The sequence below is a fragment of the Neltuma alba genome, unplaced genomic scaffold (genome assembly GCF_004799145.2).
Source record: "Neltuma alba isolate B1F8T4 unplaced genomic scaffold, ASM479914v2 tig00013981_pilon, whole genome shotgun sequence".
Taxonomy (NCBI): domain Eukaryota; kingdom Viridiplantae; phylum Streptophyta; class Magnoliopsida; order Fabales; family Fabaceae; genus Neltuma; species Neltuma alba.
In genome coordinates, this window is record NW_021637976.1 from 33,321 (window position 1) to 44,818 (window position 11,498).

Here is an 11,498-nt window from a genome sequence, read left to right on the forward strand (position 1 = left end):
CTTGAATCCCAGACTACCTCACTTTCTTCCTCTCTCTTTATCTCCCAAACCTATATCGCTATATCTATCTATCCATATATATAGCCTTCCACACTGTACTTAATCAACATAGTTAAATCATAAAGGCTGATCAATGGCTTCCATGGAGCCTGTTAGGTGTAGTATTATGATGCTAATTACAGTATTTGTGACAGTAGTTAACAGTGCAGAGTTATTCCTTGAATGGCACGTTACCTCTGATTCAGGCATCAAGCCGGTCTCTGCAGATCAACCTGTAATGATTAACTGATTTTAGCCTCTGATTCTATATATTGTCGATTAATTTCTTGTGATGGTTCATATATATGTGAATGATAATAACGGTTCTGTTTTTTTGCAGGTTATAACTATCAATGGCATGTTCCCTGGTCCTCTTATCAATGCTAGCACAAATGATAAGGTCCACATCAATGTTTTCAATGATTTGGATGAACCCTTGCTATTTACATGGTATATTTTTTCTGTCTCTGTGCGTCAATAAATTCAGTACCTTCATTATTACATAGCAGTCCATATTTGAGGGTTAAAAGTTCACTTTTGTTTTGAGTCTATGCTCAATGGTTTTTTAGCTGTCAAATATGGGGTAACATATTTGAAGGCTTTACAACAAAACTCATCAAGTAATAGGGTTACAGATCTGGCCTGGGAGGTTTCTGCATTCATTTACCTGACATTTTTTCAGTATTAAGTGTTAAATATGACAAATTATGTATTAGTGCTTTTGATAGTGATGCATTGGAATAAGAGAATGTGCGTTATTAAAGCAAGATTTGAATTATCTGGTGCAGGAATGGGATTCAACAAAGGTTGAATTCATGGCAAGATGGGGTTTCAGGCACAAACTGTCCCATTCAACCTGGTACCAACTGGACTTATGTCTTCCAAACCAAAGACCAAATTGGAACTTTCTCCTACTTCCCTTCCATCAATTTCCTTAAAGCTGGGGGAGGATTTGGTCCTATTCGAGTCAATAGTCGCCCTGTGATCCCGGTTCCCTTTGCTAAACCAGAAGCAGAATATGATCTTCTGATTGGTGACTGGCTCCAAACTAACTATAAAGTAACCATCTCAATAGAATATCTCACTTTAAAGTGTTTTTCCATGTTCATTTCTTAGCTTTTATCAACCTATTCATTTACCTAACCTTCTGATAAATCATATAATCTACTGCAGGATGCTAGGTCCAATCAGGATGCTACTCCTGAATGGATGCTAATAAACGGCAAGCCACCATATTTGAACAATCTTTCATTACCTCATGAGTCCTTCAATGTTACACAAGGTTAAAAACATAAAAACACTGTTATAAATCCTCTACCATGATCTTGTGGGATATATACATAATCACTTCTGTTGTTCTCTATCTCCATGTGGCACAGGAAAAACATATTTGCTCAGGATATCAAATGTGGGTACAAAATGGAGCTTCAACTTCAGGATTCAAAATCACACTATGGTTGTGGTTGAAACTGAAGGGTCATATGTGAGTCAGATGGAGTTGGATTCTCTTGATGTTCATGTGGGGCAGTCTTATTCTGTTCTTGTCACAGCAAACCAAAGTGTTAGTGATTACTATATGGTGGCTTCTCCCAAACTGCATAATCCCTCAGATATAACCAGTCTTGTTGGCATAGCTGTTCTTCACTATGAGAATTCAACCACTCCTGCTAAGGGGTCTCTCCCCACTGGTCCTGACCCATTTGATCTTCAATTCTCAATCAACCAAGCTAAATCTATTAGGTAAATGCTTGCCACTGCTTATCAATATATTTGTTCACTCTATTTCTTCTTGTTTGGCTATGCATATCAATAACCTTCAAGGTAAAAAGAGTATGTCCCATACTATCATATGGTAAAAACAATGCTTCCAAACAGTTTTGGGAAGTTAGAAGTAACTTCCATTGATCTTTGGTTCATGGTTGTGTTAAAATTTACAGTGTGGATCCGTTTTTGTATTGAAGGTGGAACCTAACTGCAGGAGCCGCAAGGCCTAATCCTCAAGGAACCTTCAATGTAACAAATGTGACGATATCTCAAACCTTCATTCTGAAGGCATCAACATCTGATATCAATGGCTCTTTGCACTACACTGTAAACAATGTGTCATACTTGACCCCAGATACCCCATTAAAGTTAGCTGACCACTTCAGCAATGGAACTGGAGTATATGATCTTGATGAATATCCCACGAACTCTTCAAATGATAAAATAGTTCGCGGAGTATTTGTAGCAAGTGGATTGCATAAAGGGTGGCTGGAGGTTGTGTTCAAAAATGAACTGGAGACTATAGATACTTGGCATTTGGATGGATTCAATTTCTTTGTTGTTGGGTGAGTGTGGCTGATCATTTTCTATTTTACTACTATATAAAACTAAGAAATTGGAACTTGATGTTTGTGTTTAGGTTTGGTGAGGGAAAATGGAAGCCAGAATTGAGATCAAAATACAATCTTTATGATCCAGTGTCACGCTCCACAGTGCAAGTGTTCCCTAGAGGATGGAGTGCTGTGTATGCATACCTCGATAACCCAGGAATGTGGAATTTGAGATCACAGAAACTCAGAAGTTGGTATTTGGGCCAAGAGCTCTATGTGAGGGTCTATGATCCTGATCCCAACCCTAGCAAAGAGGACCCGCCTCCAGAGAACCTCCTCTTATGTGGTCAGTTCTGTGTTAAATAATGAAACCTGAGTAATTTTAAACGTAAATGAAGTTATATGATTGAGATGTTGATGAGTATGAACAAATACAGGAAAGTATCAACCTGATGCACCAGGCCCTTCTCCCTCAGGGCCACCTGCACCATCACCCTCTAATTCCAGGACATGGGGTCCCCCAGATATGACATGGTATTCACATAACTTTGAGAAAAATTAATCTTTTTGTCCATTAAAAAATTAGTCTATATTTTAGAAAACAAAATAATATATTTTATGAAGCTTAGAGCTAAAATTTTGAATGATTAAAACTACAGGAACTGAATTGTAATGAAAAGTTCGGGGATCATGTTTCAACTAAATCAAAACTATGAGGATTGAGTTATATTGAGTCAAAGTTTAAGAATTACGTTACAACCGAGTTAATACTGAGTAAATTTAAGTATCGGTTATATCATATATAGTGCTTTGCAATCTAACATGTACTATTCTTTCTTGTTTGTTAATTAATAGGCCTCTTGTTGCCATGATCACCGCCCTGCTTCCTCTATATTGGCCAGCAACTTAAGCCTTGTGATTCTGAGCCCTTTGGAAAGAACAATAGTGGAGATTCAGATACATCTGTGCTCTGACAAAGTGTTTCTTCTTTTTCCTGTTGATTTTTTTGCAGTGCAAAAAAAAAGTTTTATATCTGTGCTCAGAGATGATACCATGATGGCCACAAAATGGTCATTCTAAGTTTCTAACCCCAAGAATATGATTTTATCCAGCCAAGTCCAAATATCCTGATCCATAGAAAGGTCTAAATCCGGTTTCAGAATTGCACTACTACACATTGATCACATTAAAATGTTATTTGTTCCTTTTTATTTCTGAGTGTGATACTGTGATTTGTGGGTGATCATGATTAAAAAAAATAGTCTTTTGGTAAAAAGTTTTTAAATATATGAAGGATAATCTTTATGGTCCTCAGAGTACTTATAACCCTGCAAGAACTTGTAACAATTAAACCTATCGTTATGGCAAGGTTTTGTTGTTGGATTTATGTCTTAGACTTAGATCTAGATTTCTTGGTACTTTCCTCTTCCTGACTTCTCCTCAGCTTTAAACTCTTACTCGTAGAATGGGTTTCAGGATCAAATTTTTCTTTGAAAAATCAATTAGGCTTTACATCTTCAAAAGCTAAGGCGTCTGAATTTCCATATTCAAATGTTTACAAGAGAGAAGGAATGAGACAACTAACGAAACCTTATCCTGATATTCAGTTCTAACATCAATATTTTCTAAATTCCATTATAATCAAATTCAAACCATCCAGAAGAAATCAAATAGGATTACCTTCAATGTTATAAATAATGGTGTATAACTCTGTATGTGTTTTGGGAGTCCCCGAAATAATTGTTTTTGTGCTTTATGAAACAAAACTCATCTCATATTTTTTTTAATACAATTTATTTAAAATGAACTAAACTAAACGTCTTCGAAACTTGATTGCAAGACTTCTACTCATATATTGAGAGTCCAACGTAACTATAATGCAACAAGCATGGTTTCATTGACTACTTCTGGTAAACTCTTGTTGGATTAATTGCAAAAAGAGCACCAATAAGAGTTGATTTAGTTGTAAAAGTCTGTTTGTGAATTTGAATCACGTTGTTGATATGAGAATTATATTGGTAGGCGATTTATAAACACTCTCTTAAATTTGGAAACATGCTTTACTCCAAGTGAATCCTTGAGATCCAACTCATCTAAACATATAAAAAAAATTGCAAAAGAGCCTTTTCATCTAACGCTCCCACTATTCATGAGAAATAGGGTGTGTTTAACTTGGCGTTTTGAAGCCCAAAAGTGGCTTCTTGATGTCATAAGCATGATTATAAATTTTGTGGGTGTTTGGTGGAACTTTTGGGCCATCTCATTTATGGCTCAAAAGGAGGATTGAATCGCATGAATTGATGAACTCCTCAAAGTGACTTATTCAGAATAACTCCTCAGTAGAAACAATTATTACACAGTGTCAGATTTTCTCACTCTTTCACTTACTTTATTCTCTCTCGTTCTCTCATTATTTGAAAGGCTTTCATGCTCATTCTTATCATTAAAATAATTTAAATTCATTGTATTATCTAGATTTACTTTCTTAATTATTATTTAATAAAACTCATCCTCATCTGGATAATTTTACTAGCTAAACTTACTAATTTAAATTTATTATATTATGTAAATTCATTTCTTTATTATTTTTCATTATCTAATAAAACTCATACCTATTTTGGTAATTATAAAAACTAAACTTATTTTTATTCAATCATAATCCAAATAACTTTTTACTCAATCTAACTTTTACAAGCTAATTTTTTATAAAATTCAATTCAAACACAATTCACATCACCCAATTTAACTTTTACCTAATCTAATTTTTTCAAAAATCAAACTGACAATAAGTTATTTTTCTAATTATTAACCCAAGCGCACCCATAGTAATTGGCTTATTTCTTTTACCAGGCAAATTTTTCTTCAACCTATTTTGAGTAAGAACATCCTGAATCTGAATTCAATCACAAAACTAATGTTGTCATTAAACTTCTCAATGTGAACTTTGTGACGGTAGACATCTTAAAATTTTGATGTCACTTGTTGGTAAACATGGAAATTAGCAGATTTAAGAAAAATTAAACAATTGTTAACTAAGAGAAGTAAAAGTAAATAAAATAAATAACAAATAAGATTTTTAACATAGGAAAACCCCAATATGGGGGGGGGGATCCATGAACAATGACAAGTAAGAAATTTTACTGCAGAGAGAGGGAGAGTTTATAATAGCATTTTACTACTAGTATATCACTTTTTCTTAGTGAAAAATACTTTAAAGTTAAATTAAAGAGAGATTTATTTTTAAGAATTTTATCATCATCTGTTTTGTTGTTATTTTCGGGTAGTAATAACAGTGGCGGACCCAGAAAATTTTATGGGAGCAAAATCTGTACTTCGTATAAGTATTTTTTTTTTAAAAAAATAAGTATAAATAGTTAGTAAATTGGACAACAACATAAAAAAAATTACCTCAATATAAGAAATACTTATATTAAAAGTGATACATAAGTACTAAATATTAAAATCATTCTCCTTTTTACCAGAAAAAATTAGTCACGGCTATTGATTAAAAAAATTTAATTGCTTCCTTTATAATGGTAATGAAATTCTTCTGATAAATGTTTCGTACAAATCATTAAAAATTATTTTCATTTTATTATATAGCGTTATTTATTAAGTAAACTTGAGTTATAGTTTCAAATAGAATTTGGTTCTGAAAGAGTTTAAAAAAAAAAAAGATATATCGTCATTTTTTTTTCTTAGAGACCATAGTTCTATTCATAAAGCTTAATTATATCTTATTATTATTTAAAGGTCAAAAACTTATATCTTGTGATTCTGTACTTTTTCCAAAATTTACTTTTGAGTCAGTGTGAGATATGATTACGCACACAGTCACACGCGCACGTATATTTTTGAGAAAATTGGGGAGAAACCCCCTTTAAGAAATTAATTGACAAATAAGATCTAAGAGTGTTATACAACTTATTTCTATTGTGTGTAACTTAACTTTTTTGTGTGTAATTTATCTTTGATTGTGTGTAATAATCTTCTTTTGTACGATATGCAATTCAATTTCTCTTTGAACAAATAAAATTTTCTTATGTATAAATTATTTTCCTATGTACAAATTAATCTTTTATACTCAAATAATTTTTGTGCAAACCATCTTCTTTTTGTGTAATTTATCTTTTGATGTGTAACTACTCTTTTCTTGTGCAATCAATTATTTTAGAAACTATTTACCAATTAAATTTGTAACGCAGGATTTATCCCCAATTTTTCTATATTTTTTTAAAGAATAGTCATGTAAAAGCAACAGAATTTTCGCACGGCACGTACACACCAAATTTCTTATAGACGGGGCACTTAAGAGTGAAATTATAGGGCCTTTTGTGCAATTGTCCCCTGCTAGGGTGGGCCAAGTGCCGTGTCAATTCCCCCAACAACACACACCGAAAGGAAACCTCATTCCAAAGGAATATTCCTCAGCACTTTTTATATAATTAATTTATAAAAATTAAGAAAATTAATTAAACTAATTATTTATAATAAATCTGTGTTAATTTTTTTAAATATCTCGTTTAATAATTTCTAATTGAAAACCATTTCCATTTATATAACTCTCATCAGTATGTGCAATTTTAAATAATTATATATTTAGAATACAATAAAGTGATCTTAAGTACTATTATATTTAAGATTAAAACACATCTCAGGACTTATCCCTAATTTAAAATTGGAAGGAGTATTTGTTTATGGTTTTGTTGCTTTAACTTTGGGTTGACATCATTATCAATCTTCATAGTTTGATTCAATTTTGATTTTTGTCTATGTAATTTTAAATAGTTGGTTTTGATTCCTATAGTTTCATAAGTTTTTGGTTTGAGTTTAAATATAAAAATTAAAACCAAACTTCATTAAAATTTAAGCACCACTCGTTAAACTCATACTAAAAAATGATGAAACTATAATATATGAACTAAAATCAACGATTTAAAATTTGAAGAACAAAATCAAAATTTAGTCAAATTATAAGCACTAATAATGATAATAACTCTTTAATTTTTTTTTTAAAAAATCAGTTTGTTCATTTAATTTTAAAATGATATTGTTATTGGAGGGGAGTAATAATTGCACTTGTGTCACATTCTAGTAATAATAGTGATAATTATATTTCCTGAGCATTCACATCTAAATCACACAACATGCGAAGATTTTAATTATGCTCAAAATCATTGTGGCTGCAACTCAACCTCAGACAGAAACTGAAATCAGTAATTCCCAATCACACTTTACTCATACAGCCACAATTTGCATGAGCTCTTCACTATCAATTTCAAAAAAAAAAATATTTACGAGAATTTGGTTTAAATTTAGTTAGTTTCATTTTAATCAAATTATTTCTTGTTTTCGCTTATGGCTATACATTGATCCACCTAAAAAGGTTTATATTAAGGGAGATGTTAGAACACTTTATAGCAAACATCAGAGGGTGTAATAACATCAATAAATACTACTTTCAGTATTAATATAAGAGTTAGTTAGGAGTTGAATATAATTCTAAATATAAGACTTCAACTTATTTTATCTTCTAAATTTATAATTTATTTTTTGAAGTATCTTTATTGATTATACATATTAAGGGGTTTTCATTTAATGATAATCATAATTAAAAAAAGGCCCTTTACATAAATCAATTTATATTTGTTATAAACAACTAACTAAACTAATTTCCTTAATCTATCTAAATTGGTTAAGTGACTCTTATACTAAAGACTTGAGATAGTAACAGAGTAACAATGAGTGATTATGTAAAAAGACAAGATGTGACACCACTTCACCAACGTAGGTATTGCAAACTTAGGGTGTGTTTGGAATCACAGCTAGACCTTCAAACTGACTTCTCTACCGACAAAAGGAGCTTTTTTTATTTGGGATGTGTTTAGAATCACATTTTTGCAATTTGACTTCTGTCACTGAAACGGATTTATACAATAAACTCAAAGAAGTTGCTTTTATCCAATCTGACTTCTATAAAAGTCATATTGAAAAAAAAGTTACTTCTCTACTGCTAATCCAAACACACCCTTACTCATGCTCTCAACTCAACGTTGATGAAATCCACGTAGTAAATGTCAAAATAATTTAATATAGCCGTTTAATATCAGTAGAAAAATTGCTGTCTTAACTATAAAAAACTATAAATCTGTTCTGATATGACTTGTATGTACATGGTGTATGGATCTCCGTCTCTCTATACACACACACACACACATATGGGTATGAGCTGTAAATCCAGTGGAGCAATTAGAAGGCTTAAGGAATTATGAATAAGTGGATCGTTTCATGGATGGCTTAGGTGTAATGACTGGGGAATTAAGTAACATACAACACAGGCACAACATGCAAGGACAAACACAAAAGTCTCTCAAACACCACCTTATTTTATGTCTTTTAATGTTAAAAGAAGGAAACAATAAAAAGATTAATGTGTCCATCACAGTAGAGAGAGAGAGAGAGAGTTTCTCGTGGAAGAAACAATGAAGCTTCAACAATGACTTTTGGCATACATAATAGCCAACACATTCTCTCCCTCCCTCTCTCTCTCTCTCTCTCTCTCTCTCTGTGAGGTTATAATATCACATTCTCTGGCACTGAAAAGAACCAAAAGCCCCCATGAAAATTAAAAAATGATACCCATCATGCACTTTCCATGTGTTGTTTTACACTTTTCAGAGAGACCCAACAAAATTTTCTACTCACTTAATAACTTTAACTAACTAGTATATAGATCATTTGTGAATTCACATTCTTTTGTGTCGTTCATGAATGTAAAGAATCTAACTTGATTGATACATAGATAGAATCAGAAGAATCTGTCAGATTAGCTCACTCTGTAGGAGGATATAATAGACCCTGAGAATACAGTTAATTTTGAAACTTCTATATTAGAAAAAATGTCATACATTTACAAATTTTCTAGTTTCTAAGAAGGAATAATATCTCTCTTTATAGACTTGGATCATACTGGGAATGCGTCATGGAAGAGAAAGATAACAACTTTTGACTGACTGTGATACGACAAGAAAAAGAATCTTGTAAATTTTATGACTTTGTATAGTAAAGAATCACAAAGAAACAAACTGTAGTATCTCTAAACTTGTACCAAATCCTGCTTCCTGATCATGTAGAATAGAATCTGAATTCTAATATTTCAACAAAAGGGAAGGGGCAAAAAAGAAAAGAAGGATGGAGCTTTTTTTTTTTTTTTCTCCCTCTTATATCAGTAATGACAATCCACCAAAGCAGGGGCAGAAGAAAAAACCAGACTTGCTTGTTGCTGTTGCTGCTGCTGCTGTTTCTTGGATTCAAAGGCAAAAGATGGTGAATCACTCTGATCATCTTCTGGGGCTGGAAGATTAAGATCTAAATCCAAAGACAAAACGTTCCTTTTCTTTCTGGGTTGATGATGATGATCTTCATTATGGTATTGATCTGCTTCCAAACGCACTGGATTGTTATTGCTAAGTGCCAACGGCGTTGTATTGTTGGTCGTTGTTGTCCCAATTGGTGCCCTGTGCCTTCTCATATGGCCACCTAAAGCCTGACCTGAAGCAAACTCAGCCCCACAGATAGAACACTCATGAACCTTATTCTTGTTATTAAGATTGCTCCCACTATTCAGAAACTGAAAAGAAACTGTGGTATGATTAATATTGTTCCTGTGTAGAATAAAGTCTTGTTCTTTCTTCTTCTCTCTGTCTACAATGGCGGCCATTGGAGGCGATGTCTTGGGCTTCTTGTGGCTTGCCCTGTGTCCTCCAAGTGCTTGGAAAGAAGGGAAGGTTTTATTGCAAGTCTTACATTCGTAGACGTAAAAACCTGCTTTGTTAGCTCCCATGGTGGTTGCTTCCATGAATTTCCTACTGCTGTTATAATTATAACTGTTGTTGGTGTTAGACTTCATCGTCTTCGCCGTCATGTTACCGTCTTCCTCGGCAGGTTTCGGAGAATCCCGAGATTGGCCTTGAGCCAGAAGGATCAAGCAATTGGCCATGTCCTCCTCTTCCTCTGTGCTGCTGCTGCTATTGTTAATAATAATACGATCTTCTTCAAATTCTGCAGAAGAAGTTGTTGTGGCGGCAGAGTTCTTGGTATTTTCTTCATCACCCAGAAATTGATCTTCTTCCGTTTTGGCGATGGTGTTGGAAAGGGGCAATGGAGATTGTGGCCTTACCCTTTTGGTTCTTTTGCCTTTGACGATCTGGGTTTGGTCTTTAGCGCCCAAAGAGATGACTTCTTCTGGTGCTTCCATGGCGGAGACAGAGCAGAGAGAAACAGAGGAAAACAGAGGAAGACAGAGAAAGAGAAGGGGGGAGAGAGAAGAAGAAGGTTTAGGAGGTGACGAAGGAGAAGCAGGGGAGGCAGAGTAGTGGGGAGGTTAGTTATGGTTATTTATATATATAAGATTGGTTGTGTCTGTGTGTTGTGCGTGTATTAACTATTCAATTCATGAGTCAAATACCACCCAATACAAACAGTTACTGTGAATCACTCCTCTCATTTCAATCCTTCCTTCCTTTTCTTATGTGCTTAAATTTAGCTAAGTTGGTGTTTCCAAATTTTAGAAAATCTGATCTAAGACTTTATTCCTTGTTTGGTTTATTATTTATTCTTTTTCCTCCTTTTTTTTAAAGAAATTTTATCCTGGATTTGGTATTTTTATCTGATAGAAGGGAGGAGATAAATATCATGTTTATTTTTCATTTAAATTGCCTCATATTTTAATGTTTTTATTTTAAAAAATAAAGTATGAATATAAATAATCTTTCCACTATCAAGTAAGAAGATAAATGGTGTAAATCAAATCTAAATGAGCCAATAAAAATGAGTAGTGTTTCGGAAACAGTAAACTTGGACTCAAAGTAATTGAAGAAAAGTCAATTTTTAAGAAAATAACATCATAAACTATCATTTAAAAGCAATTCAATTTGTTGATTAAATACATAAAAAAATAAATTAAATATATATATGTGTGTGTATATGTGTTGTGCCAAACAAGGTTTAGAAAGTGAATCTGAATAGAGAGAGAAGGCAATCTAATTTAGAAGGAAGTGACCAAAATTAGAGTGGGGATGAAGGGTTAACAGATTGTCCCACACTCACAACCAAAAGCTTTGGTGGCATCATATATATGACTGC

General features: G+C 33.1%; 1 protein-coding gene and 1 pseudogene across 1 annotated transcript; one reads left to right on the plus strand and one right to left on the minus strand.

Annotated features, from left to right (window-relative positions):
• Window positions 1–133: 133 nt before the first annotated feature.
• Window positions 134–3,264, plus strand: LOC114739444 (monocopper oxidase-like protein SKU5). The gene is made up of 9 exons (XM_028927503.1): window positions 134–274; window positions 380–489; window positions 828–1,098; window positions 1,213–1,321; window positions 1,419–1,779; window positions 2,001–2,369; window positions 2,444–2,700; window positions 2,792–2,888; window positions 3,210–3,264. Exons 1-9 carry the CDS (start codon window positions 134–136, stop codon window positions 3,262–3,264), a joined length of 1,770 nt encoding a protein of 589 aa, XP_028783336.1.
• Window positions 3,265–9,579: 6,315 nt separating this feature from the next.
• LOC114739443 (zinc finger protein ZAT5-like) lies at window positions 9,580–10,611 on the minus strand (annotated as a pseudogene).
• Window positions 10,612–11,498: the final 887 nt, after the last annotated feature.